This window comes from Gobius niger (genome assembly GCF_951799975.1).
Source record: "Gobius niger genome assembly, chromosome: 16".
NCBI lineage: Eukaryota > Metazoa > Chordata > Actinopteri > Gobiiformes > Gobiidae > Gobius > Gobius niger.
The window spans coordinates 19,426,402-19,453,920 of NC_136867.1; the positions used below are offsets into that span (position 1 = coordinate 19,426,402).

At 40.6% G+C, this 27,519-nt stretch overlaps 1 protein-coding gene across 1 annotated transcript in view; it reads right to left on the minus strand.

Annotated features, from left to right (window-relative positions):
• The window catches only part of LOC306975703 (glutamate receptor ionotropic, NMDA 3B-like), a 148,136-nt gene that overhangs the window by 21,339 nt on the left and 99,278 nt on the right, over positions 1-27,519 (minus strand). Inside the window, exons 4-8 of the mRNA XM_079573372.1 lie at positions 24,063-24,334; positions 22,304-22,540; positions 14,593-14,739; positions 12,876-13,021; positions 6,165-6,280 (exon numbers count right to left, since the gene is read on the minus strand). Of these exons, the coding sequence (XP_079429498.1) occupies positions 6,165-6,280; positions 12,876-13,021; positions 14,593-14,739; positions 22,304-22,540; positions 24,063-24,334 (918 nt within the window). The remainder of the gene's footprint in view (positions 1-6,164; positions 6,281-12,875; positions 13,022-14,592; positions 14,740-22,303; positions 22,541-24,062; positions 24,335-27,519) is intronic.

Genomic DNA, 27,519 nt, shown 5'->3' on the forward strand with positions numbered 1-27,519 from the left:
TTTTTACTGATTTGCTTCCTACAGTTCTTTCTCTCACCGTTCGGGCCTATTGAGCTGTTCCCCGCAGTCTCCCTCTCTCGCTCTCATATAAAATAACTACCGACAGGCACCAGAGCTTCTCCACCTGCCTTTGACAAAGATTCCAGACGTCTTCGCGCAAACCCACTTCCCATTCCAATGAGGCTTTTCTCCTCTCCGAACGTCTTCGTCATGCTGATGCCACAATGCATGCACGATGCAAACAGCAGTCATTGTACAGAAGGTTGACGGGACAGCCCCTTCTCCTGTCAGGGCATATACTGTTGTATATGTTGTATGTCTTGTGCAAGATTCTTAACCCATCAGGTCCTTTACATGCTGGATTGGTGATGGTCAGAGATAAAGTTGGCCATCTGTACACTGATACTAATTTAAACTAAAACGAGTGAATCTAAACATTGGGGGGGAACCAAACTTTTTTTCATCTTGGGGTAGGGCGGTGCGATATGGCCTAAAATCTATATCATGATATAAAAAAGACATATCACGAAACTTTATATTTAACGATATAATTGATAATGGACAAATTACTTCAGCAGTTAGCTTCAGCAGTTAGCCTTGCTCGTTAGCCTGTTAGCTTCTTCTTCGTGATTACATTAGTGTGTATTGAGGGCTCCGGGTTGGAGCAGGGAAAGCTGTAAGTGTAGTTTTCTGACCGGAGACACCTCGGGGAAGTCATCCCATTAACACTTGTATTACCACCAGAGGGACTACGAAAAGCATTTATTAAGGTTAACATGTTACGTAGAACTGCTTTAGCGTCTCTGTCTCAAACATAAATTATTTATTGTACTTGCAGTAAAAAGAACCAACTACTGCAATGTGCCAACCAAGCAAGAGGGGATTTGGCTCCTGGGCCACACTTTGGATATAATTCCCATAGCAGCTGTGGCAACAAAAATATATTGCATTGTATGGTTGTATGTTTTTATTTCATTAGCCAGTCCTGGAAAAAATAATAAAAAGGCTTCCTCTTAGACATTTTTGGGAAATCTACAAGCAGAAGAGCATGCAAACAGTAAGTCTATGAAGCAAATCTACCTCACTAACCACTATGTTACCTTCCTGTACTGTACTGGTTAAAAAACAAAACAAAAAAACGTGCAAATCTTGTCTTGAGTTGTTCCAAAATGACGGCACATCTCAGGAGCAACACTGACTCATGAAAGCAAGAGAATGGAGGTCTTTCGGAGGATAACTTTGAGTGACAGAACTATTGGATCAAAGTCTGTGTTTGCCGGCTCACACGTATATGTTTACAGCTATCGGCACACAGTGGGATTCGAAAAGGCTGAGGCAAGGTGGAGCATTGTAAAGTGTAAGCTACGAACAAGCTCCGATATAAATCAGCAAAGAAGCAGCTACTGGTGCAAACTATAAGGGGAAAAAAAACACCACAGCCAAAATATGGTAAGAGATTTAGTACTATCCTTTTTTCTTTATTTTTTACAAATTCTTTGACAGTGGCTCATACTGTCATTGTGTCTTTGGGCAAGACAGTTTTGCTCACTTTGCCAGGGTAAGAATTTGATTGGTAGGAGAGGTCTGTGGTAGTTACTGCCTCTTGTCCTAAACCCTGCCTCAGCGATTTTAATTCCCATAGCGCATTGCAAAGCAGTAAACACATACGAGAAAGCTGACAAAAGCTGAGGTTGATACAGTATTTTCGTCACTCAAAGCATAACCTCCAAAAGACATCCATTCTCACACTTATTCACAGACATCTCATGCATAATTGAGGCTGAAAAACATTCTTTTGAGTACTTTTATTTTTATGTTTTTAAATTTGAAATGTGCAGAAATAACAGTGAGGTGTGAGAGACATGGATTGATCAGGATTTTCAATTGGGCTGGAACATTTTCTGCAAGCTGTAATAAACGAGGGTCCGGAGCTGGAATACAGGCTTTAAAAATGTGTCTCATGTTCTCCATATTAGACAAAATCCAAGAAGACCTGAGCGCTTCAACAGTAGGAGAAGAAACTCAAAACTGCACAAGTGCGGCAAAAGACTACACCAGGTATGTTTATGACAAGGGAGCAGCAGTATAGGATAAAAGACAACAATAAATAAAAGTTGTCTTTTTTTACACACAACACAAACAGGAATCCGAGAGCACGGGGTGAACATTGTAAAACACAACACGCAAACACTGCGCGCCGGCGATGACAAGGCTATAGGTTAAATATGAGCAAAAATCCACTTTACAGTCACCTTCAAAGGGCATATGCGCGGAGGGACCCGGGCTGAAAAACTGTTAAACATCTAATAAAGACTTGCTTCGATAAAGGGGGCAATTTTACGAGCACTGGCATAATCTCTATTGGCAAGGCCCATGCGACTTCCAAAAGTGACACAATTTACTGCCTGAACCCCAACACCGATACCCATTTATAAGGGGAACACTCATAACTATTAGCTTTATGATAATTAAAAACACTGCTGTATATATCTGGCTTTCCTAATTAACTGCAAATTAACTAATGAATCATTTCTGTAAATCTATAAAAGAAAGTAATAAACATATTAGTCATCGCTTAATAACTTTGTATCTATATTGTACAACAGGGAATGGAAATGAAACAACTGATTGCCGGCCTGCGGGGTGCACAATATGGGGTGAAAACACAAGTTGGTGCAGTTATATGGGCCTATAGGGAGTTATTGATTTGGTGTCAATGGTTGAAGTGCAACATATGAGATGGCTAGGAACAAAAATGATTTCTGCAGAAAAGGTGCAGCGAAATGATTGAATGTAGAGCCAGCCAGAGGTGTTTCTTATAAGTACCCAAGTCAAGGTATTGTTACTTCAAAACACATAGACTACCATAGATTACCTTCAAGGAAACTCATTTGGAGACTTAGCTGACTTTACTTAAAGCTGGGGTACCTGATTTTGCCTGACCGAACTGTTCTTTTTTTTTTTTTTTTTTGGCCCAAACTCGTTTCTTGCTCTCACAATGCCTCTTGCACACCCAAATTGATCAAGCACATTCATTATAAGCACGTTCCATGCCCTTGTACAGCTTTAAATGGTGGCAAAGTGAAGCAGGAGGGACCACCCCCAAAATGAATTGCACTCATTTAGATTCTACTTCTATCTTGCATCACTCAATACGCCAATACCTGTGCTTTGTGACTATATCTGTGAAAGACGCTATATAAATAAAGTTCTTCTTTTTCTTCTGTGCCATCTCAGACCACCGAGAGACTTTAGACTCTCACCCCAGGTGCTAAAAAACCTTTACAGCTGCACTACTGAGAGCATCCTGACCGGCAGCATTACATTGTGGATGGGGGGGCTGCACTGAGCAGGATTGCTTGGCTCTCGGGAAAGTGGTCCGCTCGGCACAGAGGATCCTGAAGATCAGTCTTCCTAAATTGGACGACATTTACACCCAGAGATGCCGACGCAGGGCTGAGAAGATTGTGAGGGACACCGGCCACCCTGAAAATAACCTGCTCTTCCAGGCGACACAGCATTCTCAAGCCTATACAACTGAGAGGATGAGGGGAAGCTTCTATCCTGTGGCTATTAGACTGCTTAATGAATCTGATAAAAAATATCACTACATGTTATTCTGTATGTGTGTGTGTGTGTGTGTGTGAGGACATTTTGGGTGGTCCTCACTTATTTGAAGGACTGTTTGAGGGTCAAGACGTGATTTTAGGGTTAGGGTTAGAAATGGGTTTAGATTAGGTTTAGGGTTAAGGTTAGGGGCCCTAACCTTAGGGTTGGGGTCTGGGTAATACATTATGACTATAAGTGTCCTCACTAAGATAGAAGTACAAGATTGTGTGTGTGTGTGTGCGGCAAAATAAACTAAACAATAATAAAATAGGTGAACCCAATGCAACAAGGTCTGTACTTTTGCTGTGTTTACATCATACTCTGTGATGGCAAAAATAAATGAAACAACAAAAAGTCAGGTACCCCAGTTTTAACAACTACACAAAATTACTTCTGCTACAATAAGGAACAAAACCAGGCCAATTTATATTCTATCATTGTTATTATTTTTATTATTATTAGTATTGTAGCGATAAACATAACTTCATCCTTGTATTCCCACTATCACTTTAGTACTCCAATGGCCATTTTCACAATGTAAAACTTATTAAACTGAGTGACCTCAATTAAAAGTAAAGACAATAATGATTGACCGCCTCTAGTACTTTTACAACCACCACTTTTACCACAGCTATCATTACTGTCAGTATTATTACACCATCTGCGTCGGGAATTTAATTTAAACTTGAAGCAAATTTCCATAAAATATTATTTTGTGAGAAAATATCAAGCTAATGGCTCCCTGTGTGCCTAGTTCTGTATCTTATCGGGCAAGTGTTCACAGTAAGCCTATCAGATGAACTCACTCGTTAAACAGGCATAGCTATTAATAACAGCCCTGTGCTTTTTATGTGCACGAGGAAGAGTAAAAAACCCAATGTGGCTTGTTAGTTGTTTCTGACAGGTTTGAATTGGTGTACGATTGTGGTTGGTCTAAATCTCGTGTTCAGGCACTGTGTTAATAATATATGATAGCGTTTCTTTTACCCTGAAGCGCCAAAAACTCTGCCAATCACTTTTAACGTCGGCTTGTGAGTTGTGTGTGTTTAAGCATGTTTTTGGGTGAGGGTCTGGACTGAGCGCTCACTGTGGTGGTTATTATCATACGCTATTCCCAATCAGAGCTGCCAGTCAAATACAGAAATGTCTGGAAATGCATTGGTTTTTAATAGGTGCTTGTAAAATATATCTCAGAAATCTAATTTAGCTTTAGACGAAAAGGAAAAAGGAAAAAAAAAAAATTAGAGGGGGAATAGTTTGGTGTCAGGTAGATTCCGTATGGAAACGTACAATACAGCTTTGAATAACTTTTTGTTTGAAGACTTCAGTGAGTATATAGCTAAATGGAAAGTACTGAAAGATGTATTCATAACTATGGAGTGCTTAAGTTTGGACAAACGCTAAAGGTGGAGGTGAGGATAAGATAAACATCTCCCTTATAGAACAGTATAATATAAGTATGTAAGTGTCTAGCCCTCTGTAAAATACAATTAGTTGCTGATGAAGCCTCGGGTGGTGTAAGGCAAAACATTCTCAATTTGAAAAAAAAAAACAGTATAGTTGATGAATTGATAATCTAATATCAATCTTACACACAGCTTTGTGTAAGCTCTTCTATACGACTCAGAGCTTATGGTACATGAAGCCAAAATCAAAAGCAAATAGGAAAAACATAAATGTTTCTATTACTACTATCTCAGTGTGTACTATTTCACATTGCGATGCTGTTTCTGAAAGACATATTTATTGTAACAACAGATGTTTTGATGCAACGGTAAATTAAAACGGCTGTGTTCACATTTGATGTTCCGCTTAAATTATAGCTGTTTTCAACTACAAACATGGCGAGGGCCTGACCCTCCACTCGGAAAATATGGATTTGGTCCATTTTACCGGACTAAGAGTAAAACACTGCCAATTACCTCAGTGGACTCTGATTTTTTTCTGCTTTGTGACACAAAATGTGGATGTGACCTGGACTTTTATATAAGACTAAGTAGAGGCCAGGGTACGCACAACATTTTCAATCCACACAGAATCCTGAGCTGAGGGTCAAACAATTAATATGCAGACTTGCCATTCATTTGTCTTCTATGTTGTCATACATATTCCCTCCATTCTCTGGTTTCTGGTTCTATCATCCTTACTGCTAACAACATTCTTATTGCTAAAACATATGCACAATGATACATACCTTTTTACATCCATCTCAATGTGTGTGAGTGTCTATATTATGCAATTCAAGACTTGGAGGGTTCAGTCTTAATAAGACATGATGCAGCACTGGTCTGCATGTTATTATTTGCTGCATATAACACCCTTGCAAAACAAAACATGCCTTGATACATATTAAATAAAGCCTGACGTCCAACAAGCATCGTGAAAACAGCAGTTTCAGCGATTCTTGTATTGTCAAGATTCACATCAATATATATTGGCAAATGGCGACACAATATTTTGAACACTGCCCTACCTTTAAACTTCACACACTAGGCCGTACAAAGGAAAATCTCTGGAGCACACTGAACAATGGCAGACTCTCACTTGGTGTTTACCTTCAATGGCGAACGGCTTCCCCACAGTCAGCAGTTTGCAGTCAGCGTCGATTGAGACCTCGTAGTCCAGCAGTGCCTTGTCCATGATGAACGCATCCAGCAGTGGGGGATCTGTCCTTAACCACCAACAAACAACACAGACAACACAGAGACAGCACAAGCGATTACAACAAAAGTATGAGTCGAGGCAGCTTTTTATCAACTTACATTCTGGATATGTCCTGATGCTGCTACAAACATTATCATCAGAGTGCATTGCGAATCCCATGCAACACCATAGTCTTTTGCCACGACAGCAACATACCCCCACTGATCACATTGCAATTACCAATAATTTTACTCATTTAGAGTGCTCAAAGTTAATTGAGTAAAAGTTGTTCCCCCTTAATTTACAAAACGCAACTCCAAAGAACTCAGAGAGCGGTCCCAGGGACGTAGAAAATAGCTTCCCACCCACCCATGACAGCTCTGATTAGGTTAGCAGCGCTCTTATACACAGCATAAACACATACATCGCACTGATAAGGGCTTGGACACACAGCTTAAAACTCCACGACTGGCCTCGCATTGATCCAATTGACCCTAATTGACCCCTAATAATAGAGTGGTCCGCTGTGTGCTGACCACGGCTAAGTTTTTGGACACTAAGCACATATTGGATGGAAATATAATCAGACATCGTTCTTATACAGAAAAGAGGTCACTTGCAGATTCATAATGATTCCTCTGGTTACACCTGGGCTTGAATGTCAGACTGATAAATAAGCCATAAGCCGCATTTTGGGAGACACACAAAAACAGGCTAATGGGTTAGATAGTGCGCGCTGATCAAATTACCCGACTTCTTGTTATTCAGGACATTAGCCGCTAAACAAAAGGTTGACTTTACAAAGTCTTTGCATGCTGGCGAGGCAGAAAGTCTGTTTTTCCGCTGTCAAGGCCTGTCAGATATCAGCTGCAAGGCGCAGGAAGCGAAGACGTGTTGTTCTGAAGCCGGAGATACCTGCCATTATGTCTGCCTTTAGCCCATAGGAACAAGGTGAGGCGGCTGAGCTATAACCTTCTGTGTAGGTATCTGCTTGAGCATGCATTATTTCCTTTGACCGGAAACATTGGTGTGCAGGAGCGTGCGTGCCCCCTCCCCGAAGCCCCCCGGCCTCTCCAGGAAAAGACTTGAAAGATTTATCTTTTCTTTATAAACAATGAATCTCATGTCCTCCAGTGTGGTCTTTTGATGCCCTGACTGACTCCACAAGAGGAAAAATATGTTTTCCTTTCCGCCAGGATACCTTTGTTTCAAGGTGATGAGCATATTATTGGACTGTATGTCAGAAAGAGATTGGGTATTGTGAAATGGGACGAGAATCCACTGGCTATGGATTCATACGGTCATCTAGGTTCAGTGGAGAGAGCTATTGCCTAGGAGTTATTCTCACTGGGCCAATAAACCATGTCCAGATCAAAGCAGAAAGATTAACTGTTGCATCTCAAAGTGGTGGAGCAGTGGCTCTACTCTGAGCTACAGAACTAATTTGAGCTGCTTGCCTAGAAGTACGGCAGTTAAATCTCTTCCTTTGTCTATATTCATTAAACTTAAACTCTTTCAAAATGCTTAGCCCACTGAAATAAAGGGAGGCTGGTGAGCAATGACCTCATGTGTGGGTAACTGCTTAAGCCTGCAATACTTCCCACACGTGATACATGGCTGTGCAGTAGCATGCATGCCCTCCAGCTCTCCTCCTCTCCAGCACAAATACCGGTACTTGGAACATTTATTCCAACTTGCGCCATTACCATCTGAGTGCCGTTCATGGGTCAGTAGTTTTTCCCCAACACAGGGTTTTCGGGGTCTCCGCACCGCTGTGGCTTTCGGCTTTTTTCTAACGGCTGAAGTGTCTCTATTTGCAAACAATACTGGCTCCATCATCAGAGCAGCTCCCATCCGCTTTCTCTGAACAAGCGTTTTCTATCTCCTCACTGGGATCACAGCGTCAGCACATGCAGTATCTTCGCATCTCGGCTGGAGCTCTGTGGAGCATACTGTGGGGAAAGTGCATGTCGAGTGGTATAGCTGTGTTGGCAAGATTATAGTTTTTTTTTTTCTTCCAGGAATCAGCTCACATACACATTTGGCTATAGCTGCGTGCTGTCACCGGTGTAACAAATGCATTAGGTGTGTCGGAGGACAAGACGATTTACTTTAAGTGGTGGGTGTTTCTCCGCAGTTTTTACATTACAACATAATTACAATACTGCGCGTATCGTCCTTCCAATTTCTGCAAATGTCTTCAAGCAACCGGCCATACTGTCATAACCAGTGCGTAAAATATAGAGGGAGAGACTTACACCGACCATAACCCATTTTTTAAATTGCCGTTGGAGCAATCACATCAAATTGCTGCGACTGTAATTTTTTGTGGATATACATTATAAGTTTCTAAAATTGCTAAGTTGTAAAATGGCCTCATCCAATTTTCACCATGTATTTAATTCATTTTCGCTTTAGGAAATTGGACTTGATGAATGTATGATAAACAGTATGTTAAAGCAGTACTAAGTAAGTCATGCCCCTAGAGGCCATAAGCGCCACTGCAGGTGTCATAGCATGTTACGTTTTTTTACTCATTAATTGTCCATGAGAGTAAATACTACGCTGACAGAAAAGACAAAAGGAGAGAGGGATATTGTACATCCAATTACACAATAAAGATCTTGGCTCGAACTTGGCTGTAAATACCGTTTAAGTGGCACTAGCCCGCAGTTAGCTTCTTCTTTGTGATTCCATTAGTGTGTATTGGTGACCCCGGGTCGGAGCAGGGAAAGCTGCAAGTGTAGTTTTCTGGCCAGAGACACCAGGGGGAGACGGAAGACCCACACTCATCCCATTAACACTTGTATTACCCCCAGAGGGACTATGAAAAGGATTCATTAACAAGTTACTTAGTACTGCTTTAAGAACTTAATAGAAAAGGGCATACACATTCATCCAAATTGAAGATCCCAATAAACTCAAAATCCGAAGTTACACTGGATCTTCAGTCTGGTGCAACGTTATTATGTATGTCAATATTTTGCTTTATTCATACAAGGTAAAAGCAGTGCTGAATGTGTCGATAAATCATTACTTACTCAGCATTATAGCATCTCAGGTCTTAGTTGAATCATCCAAAAAATATTTCCCAGATCCTTCACCCCCCCCAGAGGATACAATTATGCCTTGGTTGAAAGGTAATTGGCTTCATTTGTCATTAATGCTGCTGAGACTGTGCACGCACCTCCTGTGGGCCAACATGCCCTGATGATGTTTGGAGGTAGGGGATAAATATAACACGCACACAGACCGGGGAAGATCATGTGAAATCCTCAGAGAAAGCTCCAATCCATGTCCAAAAAAATCGAACTCTGGAGCTTTCTCAACCACTATATCACCTTTTCGTAAATAGGATCAAAAGACAGCAAATAAAGTGACAGTGTTGGTTTTACGTATGAAGGTGGTCTGATCATTTGGGACGAACATTATGGTAGAAATAAGCTGTTAAATGCCCTGATTCTGTAACATTGCACAGCGGAAAAGTAGCACAACCCATTCTTAAACGTATTCTGGCTCAGATTAGAATAGATTGCCCTTATTTGTTATTATGGGTCACTTTATGCCTTCGGTGTGCAGGATGATTCAACTGTACTTTTCCTTTATCATGCCTAAATCACTGTTGGGAGTTAGTCATAGCGGAGATGGTTGGTGGCGAAGAAGTGTCCCAGATTCTTTGATGCACTATGTTAAAATACACATAAAACCTGCCCGCACTACTTTTAAAGCAGGTTAATCTGTTTCGGATGTCTTTGCCCTTTCGGTGAACCCAAAGTAAGCCAGTTCGCTCATCGACTTTGTCATTTTACTCTGTTTTTTCTTTTTGTTTTTCATTTCTAATTGCTTTTATAAACTAAACAGGTTTGTCTCCCCAATCCCCCGTTGTTTCTCAATTCATTAGCTCGTCCCCGATCGTCTTTCTTTGCATCACTTTTTTTTTCCTTTCTTTTCAACAAACCAAACAAAACAAATCTACTCAAATGACTTTTCTACGTGGCTTATTATCCGCCTTGGCCTCATCTAAACTCCGAACATCAATATTTTAGAGTAAAGAGTGAACAACATGCAAATCTAAGCTGGAAAATGCATGCGGCGTGCAAAAGTGATAAGATGCTATCTTTGGCGTGCGCAGAAGTAAACTGTTTGTTTGCTATAATAAGAAAACATCCACCACAGGGCTGTTTCATACCCATCACTGTCGGAAGGTGATTAAAAAACAAGGAAAAATGCACTTAAGCAGAAATTACTATGGGCTAAAAAGGCTGCTTAATTTAATATAAGGGTCCGCGAAAGTAAACAACAACAGCTAAATGGTGGGTTTTTGGGGAAGACCTTTCTACCCCAATTTGCTGTAACTATTAATTTTCAACCACTTATCAAGTTTTAAGGACACATGGGAGAGGATGACTATTGGTTGTTAGCAAGAAAAATGCTTATACATTGCCCACAAAATGCCCCTTTTACTCATGAAATTATTTATGAATTTATCTTCGTTTTTTGTCCAGGTTGAGGGCGTTAATGGTTTCTCCCAGCACCTAAGGGGACGGGCAAAGGCGCAGACATGAACCACATCATCAAAAGCCATAAGGATAGTCAATCGTTCACCATATAATGAACCAACAAACGCAATATTCTGCAAAAGCAATACAATTTTACGAATTAGTCAGTCTGAATACCGCTGTCTTCATGTACCAAGGCAATAGGAAAATATTCCCTGAACATATTCTATGTATGTTTGAAAACAGGGAATAGAAATATAACCTGAGAGGAGAAAACGTGTTTAAAAAAGATATGGTCAGAACAAACTTTAAAGCAGTACTAAGTAACTCTTGCCCCTAGAGGCCATAAGCGCAACTGCAGGTCTTAGCAAGTTGCGATTTTTGTAACTTATAAATTGTCCGTGAGAGTAAACACTACGCTGACAGAAAAGGCGAAGGGAGAGAGGGCTATTGTACATTCAACTACACAATGGAAATATTTTTTCTTATTTCTGATGGGTAGATGTTGATCTGTAAATAGGATAGGCATATTAAGCCTATGGCTACATGGCTTCAGCCTACACCTTTTCGGTTACCCTCTGTAATGAATTTGCTGTACATTGATTTTGTTTTATGTTTAGTAACCAAATAAACCATCCTTCATTCATTCATTCAAGGTAATACACTGTAATAAAAGTAACTAAGTCAAACCCATATGCTTGTGGTATTAGGGAAAGGAAGCTATAACCACTCACCATGTTCAATTGATATGGTGTACTATGTTTTGCGAGCCTGGCCTATTCAAAAGCTGCAGCTGCAGGGACCCTCGGAGCAAACCATTCCTCCCACAAGTTTGGTGTTGAGCTCTTAAATGTGGAAGACATTATTCTCTCAAATTTATGCATGTCATTCAGAGTTCATTTTAAAACTTCTCTCCTCTCTGATTAACAGAATTTTGTGATTTGCTTGTCAAGTCGTCATTAATATGAGCTATTTTTCAGTTCTCTGTACTTTTTACTCACGTAGACATAGCTATATGTTTGTTTGCGCTCCGATTGTCAATTACTGTATGTCTTTTTGTAGTCAGAGATGAGACAATGCTCTATTCTTTGCACTGAATCAGGCCAGGCTGATGTTTTGCAGACACATTTTACTACAACCCTGAAACACATCATTCAATTCCCTTGGGAGCCATTGTTGTCTCTTTACAGTCCGCTCTCGTGCTGATTTGAGAACAATAGCTGCCCCGTGTATTGTTATTTGCCATTAAAACATGCCCTGTACGCATTTTACCAGTTGCCTATTATTATCTAAGGCATTTCTTACCGGGCATTACTTGCACACTGGCCCAAGACAAACAGCAGCCGAGGTGTCAAGGTTTAAAGTAAATATTGACTCAAATCCACCCCGAACTCCGACGTCCAGGGAAGGTCAATTATTTACAGTTCAGTCCATAGATCAGCTGCAAGTCTTGTCTCGGCCTGTCTTTTCAAATTTTAACCTGAGATGCTCCTGCTTCTGTGTTTTACGATGCACCTTTGGATGTTTCATTTACACTATTTTATTGTGTTTATATGCTCTCATCCAATCCCTCTCGTCAATTAATATTTCATGCTGTGTAAACCATGCTGTCGGCGTTTGTGAATAATTTTGTATAATGGTAAAACAATAGAACTCAAGGAAAGTTGTAGTCGTAGTATCAGAAAAAACTTGTAATAGCAATAGAAGGGATTTCAGAAGCATTAATTGAAGCAGAAGTGGCAGTAGTGATGATAGTAGTTGTTGCTGTATCTGTTTGTTCTACAGTAAAAACCTTTTTTTCAGGTATTTTACCTCAATAAAAGGTCTGCATTTTCCTATATTTTGTGGATTACGCAGTATAAAGTTAGGCAGAGATTTTGAGTGTTGTTCTGCAAAGCTTGTTTCTAAACATTTGCATTGAGAGTGTTTCTATCTCACCATGCACCTATGGGGAACCCCTATACATCTTGTCGCACACGTTAATGCAGATTAGTAGAGTCTTTTGTCTTGCTCATATCTCGGGACACTCGCTGATTGGATCCTGTAATCACATCTCCTGTATGAATGTGACCTTTGAGCGTCATGCAGATTGTACTGTGGATTGTGACAGTGTGTGTGTCTTACTTTAACATATGCACGCCCTCCGGGGTGGTGGGCTGGTTGAAGCGCCTCATGTAGTCGTGCATTTCGGGGAAGCTCTTTTTCATGTAATCCTCAGCGCTGCTTTCTCTCACCGTCCCGAAACGGAAACCGAGGGAGGGGTGGTGTAACTGGGGCAAAGGCACAGAGCAGCAGTGGATGTGTAAATAAACACATACATAAGGTTAAAGTGTACTGTATTGTCCCTGTAGAGAAATAATGTCCTCTGCAATTGGTCCATCCTTCAGTGCAGCAAAATATAACTTGTCATTAGCAGAGGGGCGACCACAGTGAAGCGCGGGACCATTCTCATGAGGAAAGAACATGGTCCATTATGCATGTTTTAACCTCTTACCCCCCCCGCCTTGACCAAGTGCATTTTCTCCAGTTCAGCATTACCCAAATACAAAAGGTTACACGCTATAGGCCAGAGTAACTCCTCGTTTGAAAGCTAAGACCTACAAAACGGATGCAGGTCTTCCTACATGCATTGTCGCTGAATTGTGGTAACTTTTTGGACATTTTGTTTCATTGCTTTTTTTCATCACTTTTTCATCACATTTTGGTCACTTTTGCATCACATTTTCATCGGATAAAAAAGTGATGCAAAAGTGTCAAAAAAGACACTTTTGCATCACGTTTTAATCCAATTTTTTCCTCATGACATTTTCATCATTTTTTCATCACATTTTGGTCACTTTTTCATCACATTTTGGTCACTTTTTTATCACATTTTTGTCACTTTTTCAACATTTGTCATCACATTTTCATCACATTTTTTGACACTTTTGCATCACTTTTTAATCCGATTTTTTCATCACTTTTTCGTCACTTTTTTTTGGCATTTTTTCAATGTTTTCTGTTGCTTATCTGTTGCTCTTTTGTGGTGTTTTTGTGGCATTTTCTACCCTTTTGTGTGTGTTTTTTGTGACTTTGATCCTCGTTTTCGTGTTGTGTTTGTCGCTATTTTGACACTTTCTTCAAGTAGACAAAATCTGGTCGGTTCCAGTGGGGGTTAAGAGGTTAAGGACGCAAAAAGTATTGGAAACAAGGATTACATCATGACTTTACTTGGACAAAAGTTGACCAGGTCTAAATCAAGTCTATAAATTACTTTTTTGGACGCTGACAGAGACGGCTGCAAAAAAAATGGCAATTGTACATCGATTTTGGAAATTAAGTACTTATCAGTAAGAGGCATTGTTGTTCTCATTTGTTATAATACATGGGGTAATCTTAGCCAAAACAACATTTAAAAAAGACAAAAAGACTGCAGTGACAGCAGTAGTATTGATTGTAGTAGTGACTCAGCTGACAAACTTTGGGTCTCTGCCACCTGACCTTCTGCTGCCCCAAATCTGCATCAGTGCTCAGCCAGAACTGAACCTGGTCTTGAACCGTATCTCAAGTATTACCCATAAAAGCATGTATCCCCAGTTTGAGACCCACTGACATAGGACATGCACGTCATGGACAGTAGATACAGTAAAGGTTCAAAGATGTCTTTATATAGCTCTCATGTGAAATTCAACGAGCCTTGACCTTGCTATAGGGACATATAGGGGCCCATAATCCTTCACAAACACGCCCTGAATCCTTGCTCATTATCTCGTCCTTGTGTGTACTGTAGGCTATGTGTCAATATGCCTATAGTGAGAATGACATGCAGAAAATGGTCGAGTGTCCTTGTGAGGGTCCTAACCTTGTCGTCGTGGATACCAGACACTTGTTCGAAGGTTTTTTCTCCCACCATGACCGCAGCGAGGTTGGCCGTGTAGCTGGACAGCACCAGTAAGCAGAAGATGGCCCACAGGTTCATGAGGAAGCGGCCCGTCCAGCATTTGGGAGTCTGTGGAGAAAGAAATGACCCATCTTTCAATACTGCTGGGGCAATCTGTGAGGGACAGTGAGGGACTCTTGCTTGCTTGGTTCATGTTCACAAGCCAGAGCATTAGCTTATTGTGCATATTTTATTTTTTTCTCCAATACAAGTAAAAGGTGCTCAGACATATTTTTACATTAAGTGAAAGTACTGAATTACTTGTCTTTGATCTTGAAGTGACCCAGCGGCTGTGTGAGTGGTCAGCATGACACCTTTACTTTCCATCACAGTGGTCTCTTGGACGCTCCAGGATCAATTGTTTGGAGGGTTTTTCCACTGCAGACAGACCCTCTCAGCAGAAAACCTACAAAACTATTGATCCTGGAGCATTGTAGAGATCACCGTGATTGAAAGCAAAGGCGCCGTGCTGACCACTCATACAGGGTTACTACAAGGTCAAATACACACAAATATCAACAATTTTTTTCACACAAAAAGTTGCATAATGCACCTTTAAGTATTCACAGTAGAAAGGTATTTACAACAAAGTGAATTGTTGATAGCATGATAGCATTTGAAGCCTTTATACAAATGTACTGGAGTAATATATATACATTATATTCATCTTTCATATTAAATAATGAGTTATCAAATTAAATATTAATTAAAGGGATATTTCATGGCTTTTTGACATAGGGCTTCATTTCCTAGTTTTCCAGTGTTTTTTTTTTTTTTTTTAATTCATTCAGTCCTTATATTTGAAGAGTTTAGTTGTGCTAGTCTAGCGCATGTCTATGGTAACTAGTAGCCTGCATTAAAAACCTCTTCAAAATCATGGGGTAGTCCTCCAAACGTTGCCATATCTGATTTGTAGAAAACTCCTTAAAAACTCCTTTGTAAATTCCATGTGTAAACAAACAAATGTAGATCCAGTAATCTAGCAGATCACTCCGCCGCTGCGTAGCTTACAACCAGGAAGCTGATGCTGCTCAAATATAAGTTATTTTAAATGCAAAATGGTTATATTAAAAAAAAAAAATTCAGTCAACACAGACATTTATATGGGTAGTCTGGTGTTATAAGTGATTTGCCTCAGGTGCACTGTGCTTGGGTCAGACTGTTTTTAATGCAGGCCACTTGCTACCATAGACATGCGCTAGCCTAGCACTAGCCTAGCACCACTAAACGCTTCTCCAGAAATCAACAACACTCTGGATAACTAGGAAATGAGGCCCTATGGCAAAAATCCAGAAATATCCCTTTAAGTTTAGTACAGACCCCCAAAGCCCGCTTAATTAAATTAACTTTGCTACTATCGCCTCTGGAAAGTACTGTCTACAACTAAAAACTTCTGCTACTGGAAGCAACTGCAGTGTTTAATACAGTCTTTAGCTGATCTTTCTGGAAAAAAGGGAGAAACCGGGGGAACGATATTGAACTCTAATAAGAAATTTGCTTTTTGTTAAAACCCTCTCAAAACGAAATGTCAGAAAGTGGTGCTCGGGAGTTATTTAAATGAATCCGAGGCTCCCCTGGGTCTGCTCACATCCTCCTCTTCCTACTCGCTCCAAATCCTATTTTAACCCCCCAGTAAGTGTAATCAAGTGAATCCAAACACAGCCCAGATGAAGCTCTAAATGCACTCCTAACAAAGAGAGGCTGTGAATACGTATCAGAATTATCTTCTCCATGAAATTGCCCGCCTCGGGGAGAGGCTCCACCTGAGAACTTGTGATCATTTATTTATTCTCGCAATTAAAATCCACTTAACAGAAGAAAAGAGATGAGTTTTTAGTGTTTTAGAGGCTTGCCATTAATGAGGCATTAATTATACAAACAAGGTTGTAACCCGTTATTAGCAAAGTTTGCACTCCGATGCAGTGTAATTACTTCATTGAGAAGAGCGAGGAAAACACTCTACTTCAATAATGTTATTACAGGAGTTTCTTGGCAGGGCTTGGAGGATTATGACTTTTGACTAGCACAGTCTTTGGAGCTTTGCAGGGGAGACGCCGCCAGCATCCAAAACAGTGCATTATTTAACATCAAGCACAATCTGTGCAACTTAATTTTGTATGTTTGGGTGTCTAAACAGCATGCTGGGATACATACAACATTATTTGCAGAGTTTGCACTTCACAGGACTTATCCTCTTAATCCCCACATGAACCGAGCACATTTGGTCCAGTTTGGCTTTACCCAAATCTGAAAGCGAAAAAGTGGCAAAAAAGTGACAAAAACTCGTCGGAAAAGCAACAATAAGACAATAAAAAAGCGACAAAAGCACGCGACTAAAGAGCAGTGTTGGGGGTAATGTATTACAAAAGTAATGAGTTACAAAAATATATGACTTTTTTCAGTAACTAAAAAACATACAGTAACTTACACAACATACCGGAATATATTAGTCATTACAATTCCAGTAACTTGAGTTACAAGTACACTTAAATATACACTTAAAAATAATAACCCAAATAAAGTGCAGCACCAAATCAAGTTGGACACTGGTGAATAGTTGTAACTAACCTCGTCAAAACAAAACATGAGAGAATGGGAAGAGCAAAGGAAATCTCTGACCACACTTTTGCTCGGTGGCATTACTACTATTATCAGTTTATATTTTGCCAAAAGTAACTCAGAAGTAACTCAAAGTAGTGTAACTCAGCTACATTTCTGAAACAGTAATATGTAATACAAACATATGCCATTTTTAAAGCTGTAACTAATGATATATAATATATTACAATTTCAAAGTAACTTGCCCCACACTGCAAAAGAGTGATGAAAAAGCAACAAAATAGTGACAAAATGAGATGAAAAAGTGACAAAAACACAACCAAAAAAGCAACAGAAATGTGCCGGAAAAGCAACAATAACACAACAAAAAAAAGCGACTAAAACACGACTAAAGAGTGGTGAAAATGCGACAAAAATATCAACAAGACAGCCACAGAAGAGCGACAAAAAGGCGACCAAAATGCAATGAAAAAGTGGCCAAAACACAACAAAAAGAAAACTACAAAAACACTTGCGACAAAAGAGTTACAATCAGTTTCGTAGGGCTTAGCTTTCAAATAAGGCGTGACACTGGTCTATAGGCTGTAAGCTCCCGTCGAGAAGCTTTCAGACTTGGGTAAAGCCGAACCGGAGATGGCGGTAAGAGGTTAAAAGGTCTTTTCTTTGTTGTCAGTCAAATGTAAAGTTTAGAGGGATTACTTACATGCTGTTGTGCCATCATGTGTGAAACCATAGAATAACTTAGAAGCATTGTGACATAGCAATACACAAACTGTAATGTTCAGCAGTGTAGCTTTATAGGCAAAGACAGTTATTAGTCTAAATAGCATTGTGTGGATTATGAATGGGTTTAATAGGTAAAGCTTTCACGGCGAAATGTACTAGTTTTTCACCTTTAAAATATGCCCGTCAGGAGCTTGTTTTGCGTATATATTATAAGTACCCTAAGTGAAAAAATATACCTTGGAAATGATAGGATAGATTTCACATAAGTACCTTTGAAATTAACCGTGCTTCTGCGGCGTCAGCGACTTTTAAAAAAGAGCAGCCCCAGTCGAGTGGAGCTGCACACCTAAGCACTACAATAATGAAAGCTGTCATGCGCTTATACTCCTAAACAACTCTTAGTGACGAATATTGAAACATCAGTCGCAATATATTCCTATCCTTCTCTGCTCTAAGCCAGTCATCACATTCAGTCCGGGCCGCCGCACTCTCTCTTTCTCACTCGCACCAAAGCTAAATTGGCGGGATGACTCGGGGCAGGCACAGGCCAAGTGATTAGGCAGACCTCGGTGTAATAAAAAGGTCGTATATTTGATCTAACCGTGCGGGCGGCGTGTCAATTACCAGGTTGTGGGTATTAGCGGAGCCGGTGACCTGGTAAAGTGTCCTCTCGCTCCCCCCTCTGGGGCCTTGGGTCAGCGAGTGCCAGCCGTGTTTATTTTGTGACACTGTCAGACTCCTAAAGACTTCATTCGCGGGAGTCACCTTTGCGCTCGCGAGCCTTATTAAACAGCTCTGTCAAAGAGTAGTTTCGGGGGAAAGTTTGGGGAAAACTCCTGGCTCTAGAGTCACTCTTCAAGACATGTTCGTAAGCTGAGGAGAAACCTAAAAGTTTTGGGGCATGATTTCTCTTTTGGGGCAACATAGTATTTGTAGTAATAGCAACCTGTGTAAACTCTTCTTCTTATATATCCTTTTAAGTTCTCCACCCCCGTACATAATTTCTTCACATATATCGATCTGTACTTAGACGCAGAGTACAAGGCCGGTGCATTTAGCAGGGGTAAGGATGGAATTATTGTTGATGCTCTATTTATAAACACAAGGATCAATAACACGAGTAATTGTTATTATGTGTTGCACTGCCCATCAAGTCGAGCGCACTCATTCATTGGTCACACTCGCCCGCCACAGTAAAAGGCACATTAGGAAAACAATATCATTTGCGATTCAATCGAACAAACGCGGGGCAGGGCGCTCAGACTGAAGCAATTGCTTTGAGGGAAAATATCGCACAGCTCCAGTTATTGTCTTGCATTTGTAATGTTTGAGTTCAGTGTTAAATGTTGCAACTAACCCACCGATTCTGAATCTACATATGAGGTAATACTTATTTTAGAGCCTGACCCCTTGTGGCGAGAGATACTACCCTGCGAAGTTGTATAAATGCTATGTCATCAGCACATATAGTAAAGGTAAGGGTTGTAGTGCAGCAAACACAGCAGAACTAGAAGCCGTGACAACATGGTAGCAGTAGTAGAAAAGTTTAGGAAGTAATTATCATGTACTTCTCCTTCCTCCGTCTGACTCATTCCTCATGTGTAAAATCCATCTCCTTCAGTCTCGCAGTCCTGTCACTTGCGTCATCTGGCGTCTTCCAAAATGCCCTCAGTCACCTCCCCCCCCCCCCCCCCTCACTCACTCCCATCTGCCCAACCTCCCTCCTCTCTGACACTTTTCCTCTTTGTACATTACCCTTTCACCCCATCTGGCCATCCCTCTGCCATCCTCTCCCTTCCACCTTCTCTTTCAACCCGGTTTTGCAGATGCGCCCACTCACCTATCTGCCCCCCTCCCCCCCCAAAGCCCCCCCCCCATCGCTTCGGCCTGTCTTTCGTTGCTTGTTTGCCTCCTCGCGTCTAACCCCGCGCTCACCTGGGCCTCCCTCACCGCCTTCATCCATCCCCATCAAGCCTGCCATAAGTCGCTCAGTCTCTGCCGGGACACTTAGCCTTTGCCCCCCCCTCGCTGTATGCGTGTGATCCTCCGCGTGCCTGTCTAATTCATCACTGACAAACTCCTTAACCCCCTCTTCCATCCGTCTTCTCTGCCCCTTGCTATCTCTATCATCGCCAAGGAAACATTAAGAGACTTTCAAATTCTTTTTCTTTTTTTTTTTCATTTCGGACACAGTAAGAAGTAGGGCTGCACCATTTTGGGATATCTAAATGTTTTCTTACGAGAAATGGGAGCAGGTTTGCAATTAATGTCAACTTTATTGAGTGCCTTTTATGTACGGGTGCAATTCAAAAGTGCTTCAGGGATATAGGGAGAGAATACAGCAGAGAGAAAATACAATGGTATAGCTTTATATTAAAAGGTATTGATAAGCATAGTAATCTGTTTAAGGTTAGGTTAGGGTTATGGTTAGGATTAGGATTAGGGTAGGCCATGAATACGCATATTATTCATGGCCTATTAGTATGTTAATAGATTATGTTATATTATAGAAACAAGAAGCTTTTTATTATCTACACAAGCATATTATTCAGGACTATTATTTATGCTTATTAATACTTTATTAATGCTTAATGAGTATACCTTAAAAAAGCGTTACCAATACAAAAGTACACTTTTTTAAAGAACTATTCCATGTATAAATGAGTTGTGGAAAATTATAATAAGCTTTATTACAAATGAGTCTTTTCCCTAATGGGGAAGCCATTTTTAGCTTGTATTTTGTGAACTATCAGACTAGGGCCAGCAGATCATGTCAGGGTTAACAGGGCTAATACTGGGTTAAGAGGTTATTTTATAAAACCACAATTTGGTTAATTGTGCCCAATTTTAGCAAGTCCAGAGCATTAACATTGGAGAGAAGTCTGATTTATGAACGACTAAAGTAATAGAAAAAGCGCATGCATGTGTGTAAGGGTGTAAACGGCTTGATTTAGCAGGATTTAACATAACAAGGCTGCATGGAGACAGTATTTTGCTGTTTGCTAATGATATAGAGCTCACGAGTGAGTGGTTGGTGGAGGGTCCGTTGGCGCAGATGTGTGTAGCCGCACTTCTGTCAGTCTACCCCAGGGAAAACTGCTTCTATTCAACATGCAATTCCTATTGGATTTGCAAAGTTGAAATTGGATTTGACAAATGCAGTGGTAGAAGAAATGGTATTGGTTGAGCAATTTACTGCTTACTCTCACTGTCTGTCAACCAATGAGACTCTGCTACCTTTGCCTCTCCATAAACATTTTTCCATTTTAGATGCAACTTTCCACTGCCCCATACATTACAACCACATCGTCAGTCACCTCAGCCCCTCTCTCTCATCCTCTTCATCATTCTATTCTATAGTACATTTTCTGTATATATTTGTCAGGTTGGTTTATCCTTCCACAATACAAAGGGAACATTGTTCAAACACATGTGTAGGACAAAGACCCAGCCATGCAGGTCCAATTATCGCTGTCCCGTATGTGGAGGAGTGCAGGATGTGGTGTTGAAGGGGACACTCTGAGACCACTTTGGGTGATTGTATGCTCGAACACCTGCCTGTGTGAGTCTGGCACCTCCTCTATTGGAGAACAGGTGAGACGTGTCTGTTATTTTTATCCACAGCGGGAGGTATTCCCAGTGCTCCGATGTTCTGTGGAGTTTCAGAAGCCACTATTATATGAACATGACCTCTGAATGAACATAGAGCGGCGTAATTGTGGAATCATCAAAAGGTTGCAATTACTTTGGTGGTACAATATCCTTTGCAAACAAGAAAATATTTTCTCTGTGCAGCCTTTTTAAACAGCTACAAACTTGTACTGAAAGCTTAATAGTTTAGCGGTTAGTTTTTCTCTGAAATGTTAATGTTTTTTTACCTGTTTGAAATGTGCACAGTGAACTGAATCTTAATTTGAAAAGATAAATCAGAAGTTTGAGCGATGCTTGTAAGATAAATAGCAAATTGATATTTTATGGAAATTGTGCAGTTCTTTTGACAACCATTCATTCTTCCGCCCCATTCTAAATCCCTCTTTAAAAATTGAAGATCTTGTTAGTTTCGTCCTTTAGGAGAAAAGGCTTGTTTTTCTAAACTGACAGATTTGTTTCTCTAATCTAGCAGCCTCTTTGTTGTTGCCACTCAAACAAAAATATGTGTTCAGTCATTGAAGGAGATTTACTTTGCATATGGGAAAGAAGTGCATTTGATTCATACCCGCTCACAAAAGGCCCAGACAAGCTCCAAGCCAAATCCATTTTCATGCTTGCAGTTCCTCCTCCAGCTCAGAATAGTGCTGCTTTAGTAAATAATGCTGATTAATTACACATGAAAGAGCAGCGTGCTTACCTTAGTGGCCACGGTGCGCCCGAACAGTATGGCATAGCACAGGTTGAGGGCGGAGGAATAGGAGAAGACGCGCATCCTGTTCCTGCCGTGGGGCGTCATGCCAAACGGGCTGTTCCACTCATACAGCGTGAGGAAGAGCGCGGTCAGGTGCAGCGTGACAAAGATGCCCACCCACATGGACCAGTGCAGCGGCCACATGAAGGCACCGATGGGAGCCGCCGTGTCTTTGCTGCGCACCTGGAAATGACAACAAAACAAACAGCTGTGAAGCAGATGATGGCTGTCCGTGTGGGTTCAGAGTGGCATGTTTTTGGTCTGGTCGTTTCGTAAACTGTGGATTTCGCTTTGGGAATGAAATGCTGGTGTCTGATGATATTATGCACTGCAATCTGTCCCTCGCAGAGAGAAGAATTAACCACCCAAAATAACCATGGTGCATCTGAGTGCTCAGAGCTAAGGTGGTCCATGCAAATCCTTGAATAGGCTACTTGGCTGAAGGGATTAGACCTTGTTTGTTGTCACTCCAGTAGCAGGAGGAACAGTTGTACTCAGATTGGTAGCAGTAGTAATTGTAGTAATTGTGGTAATACTAATACTGTGGTTGTTGTTATGGCTCAGCAACTGTCGTAGTAAAAGTAAAAAAATATTTAGAGTAGAAGTAGCAGCAGTATGACTACTAATAGTAGCATTTCTTACATTTACATTTTTTTTCTTACATGCTCAGAAAAGGAAGAATGAGCAGTATCCGACAGTTACAGGACTTAGCCGCAACGACTGAAGCAGGGTGGGGGGGTGATAGTAGTACATTGCAGCAGTTTCAATACAGTAAGTAGGCTATAATTGGTTATATTTGTAAAGGCAGGCTTAGTGTTTCCTAATGCAAATACACTGTCAAAACACTTTTGTAATGCAGTTTTGATTCATTTTGATGAAATAGTGTTGTCAGGAGTAATGTTGTAATGCCATACAGTATGCAGCAGCTTTGTCTCTTAAAATCTTAAACAACATCATTGACAGCATTGTATTTAGCTTCTCCAAACCAAGCTCTCCAGCTCTAAACTGGCCCTCATTTGTAACTTAACTATCAGTATTCAGGCTGGAGCCCGGGCAGAGTAATTATTCACGGGCTAATACTCCTCTGCTTCTCACTGAGGAGCTGAATGAGAGGGGCAGAGGGCCGAGCTCCTCTGCAGATCACGCTAATGCTTGTCAGCCACAGAGAGACGATTAACTCATCACAGGACTTTCATGTAAATGTTTAATGCACAAGTCCACCGGATTATTGGGGCTATTCGTATCTGCGGGAGTCATAAAGCGCCGAATCTGTAAGCAATCTGTGAGAACAAAAACATTCATCTTTAAAATGAAGAGGGAGCCAATATAATCATTATTAGGGCTGAATTTGTTGTTTTTGATCTTTTAGTCATGCCTGTGAGCTTGTTAAATATTTGAAAGTCACATTTAAAATGTATGTTGTTTATTTCCTTTCAGCGATCGCAAATGCAACCTTGTAGGAAATTTGGACTTGCGTCACTAAAAAAACATAACTAATTGTGTCTATTTTTTCAGTGAAATGCCCCTATTGCCCTACTGTTTGCCACAAAGTTCTTTTTACCCAGAAAGAGACCAAACAAGAACTACTTACACTTGATCCCAAATAGTCATCAAATTCTGGCACACCACTCGAAGCCTTATTCAACAAGACGACAGACGGGACAATTACTCATTCTCAACTAAAACTGGGCTGTGTGAACTCTACCAGGATGCCGAGGCTGGTGGAGTAGAACGGCGACGTGAAGTCGATGACCCTGCTCCGCGCCGAGTTGATAGAGAAGGAGGTGACGGCCATGTCAGCTGTCCCGTTCAGGAGGTCCCCCACCAGCCCCGTCCAGCGCCCCGTCCCGCTCAGAGCCCCGTACTTCCCATCTCCAACTATGTACAGGTCAAAGGTGAAGCCCATGTCCTCCGCCAGCTTCTCCAACAAGTCGATGCAGTATCCGTAGCAACACTTCCTCAGGTCCACTGGTAAGTCTGCCAAAAATAAAAGTGCAGTCATGTGGTTATTAATATACGTGCAGAGGTTGTGATTTTGGAGAATTTCTGATCACCAATAAAATGTTGATGACCCTCGCACAAGCACGGCCCCATTTAATCAAATCCGTTCATCAAATGAGCTTAATATTGTATCCCAATACATTTTTGTCTCTCTTCATGCCAAGTCCACTCGGATCCCAAAGCTTTTAAAACTTGGCAGTAATGTTGGTTGGTTGTTCAGTTTTAGCTATCTTTGACAATTTGGTGATTTGACTTTTAAAAATTACATTAGTGCTGCCAAAGCTATTCGTTTTACAACCAAAGTTATGGCCCTGAAAGCCGTATATTAATTAAAACGCCTAGTCATCCCTGTGTTAATTTTTGACCTCCTAATTTTAATCAAACAATATCAAAGGTGCTATATTATGTTTTATTGAGGCATTTTAAAGTACTTTGAACTTCTTAGCCTTGGAATTTCTTGCAGTATAACTTCAATACCATTATGTATGTTTCAAGAAAATGCCTCTAGGAATTGAAATACGGTTATTAAAAGTTACACCAGAGGGCATTAGAGTGACACAGTGAAAAGAGAGACCATTTGGAACAAGCTGCAAACAACAGACTAAGGTTGTTGACAAACTGTCTCTGACTCTCTTTGATCCAATCAGCTGTTTCTGTGAAGCCCTGTGAGGCACCTGACAACTGCAGAAATAAATTGAATAGTAACTGAAAAAGTAAGGTGGAGCTTCAGGGACTACAACATTCTGACATATACTACCTGTGAGGAGCACACGAGTGGATGAGGGAAATAATCAGAGCTGGTCTGGGGCCCTAAGCAAAAGTCAGAAAAGTAACTCAAGCCACTAGAGGCCATGAGAGCCACTGCAGGTGTCGTAGCACGTTGCGTTTTTTTACTCGTGAGAGTAAATACTACACTGACAGAAAAGACAAAAGGAGAGAGGGATTATTGTACATCCAATTACACAATGGAGATATTTTTTTTCACTCAAACTTGGCTGTAAATACTGTTTAAGTGGCACTAGTCCGCAGCTAGCTTTGCCCGCTAGCCTGTTAGCTTCTTCTTTTTGATTCCATTAGTGTGTATTGGGGCCTCCTCCTGTAGGCAGCAAAGTTGTAATTGTGGTTTTCTGGCCAGAGACACCATGGGGAGTCATACATTAACACTTGTATTACCCCCAGAAGGACTACGAAAAGGATTTATTAAGGTAAACAAGTTACTTAGTACTGCTTTAAGAACTACAGTATTTATCCCGCACTTTTAAAATGGCAAATGGCCACTTTCTCTCACCTCTGGTCCCTGACCCACTGTATGGGAATGGCTGACTTAAAACTAACTGAAACCTGCACCTGACTGGTTATTTCTATATTACCACTAATATTTAGCCTGAGAGCAATTAGCTTTAGACCATGCACACTCAGAGGACTGCAGTTACTGAACGTAACTTGCTGCACTTATTCAACCCTTTGAGAAAAATACACCGGCTTCTTCTGTTCGCCAAACTACTGTCCTGATCGGAGTGTCCTCCAGATACAACAAGATAGTTTAAAAGAGTACCAACACATTGATAACCAAGCGAAACAACACCGTGAATTGATTGAGATACAGGGCCCTATAACTTGCGTAGTCTGCATATAGAACCGACTCTGATAAAAGTAAATCACAACAGCACAACTCAGGTATGAGTGGACAATGTCTGAACATGTGAAGAAAAATCTAAAATAAAACAAAAAATACCTTGGTACAAGATAAAGCATGAGGATGTCTTCACACTGGCTGACTGGCGTTGTGGTCTGCATGCAAAGTCTGAAGAATTTCTCAAGCCAAAAAAAAATCTTTGATGAGTGAAGTTTTGATGTCTTATTCATCCAAGTCTCCCTCTCTCTTTTTTTTTCTTCTTTGCATTCGTTCATAAAGTGGAGATGTCGCTTCTGGCTCACATCCCTTGATATTCACTCGATGTATTGAACCGGACTGACTAGCCATGATCCTTCATTGACTTTGCCTCAGAAATCAACTTGAGTTTTGTGAAGTAGTTGCATGTGAGCGTTGTGTGTTGTCCATAGTAATGAGACAAGGGAGCTTAGAAGACATTAGGAAGTGCTCAAGACTGGATTGGGGTTTTAAAGTTTCCCAAAACCCAGAGTACAAAGTTGGGAGCGTAAATTGAGGTGGGGCTGACTGAAAAATGTCTCATGAACAGCTCGAAGACCAATGCCTTTCAGTGATTGTCTATCGAAACTGAAGCTAGATTACTTTGTGTGTTGGATCAGATAAGCTATCGCTGGGCTTCAGATAACATCTTAATACCCTATATCATTTAATGAAAATAGGGACAGGAAAATGTGTATTGTTAATAAGCTTATTTTCTATTAATAGTAAGTTTAGAGGTTTAGAAAAGTTCCAAAAATTGGCCGATTTTGACCATTTTCGTTAATGTTCCATGTAATCAACAGGGAAAAAATATTCTTGGCCTCATCACCAATAGATTCAACACTGTCCCATCCTGTTAACCACTTTCAAAATACACTAATGGAAATTCTCCCTCCGTTGCCATTACAAAATACAAGCCATTCTGTAATGAATAGTTCAGCTACTGCTATATCCTGTCCACTACTGCTCATTATAATGAAGAGATAATCTTGTATTGACTTAACCAGGAAATGGCATCATATTTTTTTGTCAATACGGTCTAATTGGTTTTAACACCATTGCACCCCTCATTAGTTTTAGTTTCGGCAAGGCTAACCTCAATCCTGCCTGGGTTAATAGAGTATTTAGTCCAGTCATATAATACTTGTTTAAGTTCTTTCAGCGTCTTGGAAATATTGGGACAGAATAAATAGCGAACTGCAAATTGCTTCCAAGTTAGAGCCAATTAAAAAGTGAATTGTGAGTCATAGGAAGAGCAATGACCAGATTACCAGAAGTTTCTAGAAACAGCCTTGTAAGCTTTGAAGACTTTTAAAAGACTACAAAGGAAAAAATATATACCTAATTGCAATAATGATAATTTAAAAGTCTGGGGAAGTTTATGGTTTATTGGAAATAGTATTTTTTTTTCTCTATTCAAGTGTAATTGCAGTAATTTTGCCATGTTGACAGGACACAATTGGTGCAAACGATGATTTGATAATGTTTCAACATTGTTATCTTAACTGCG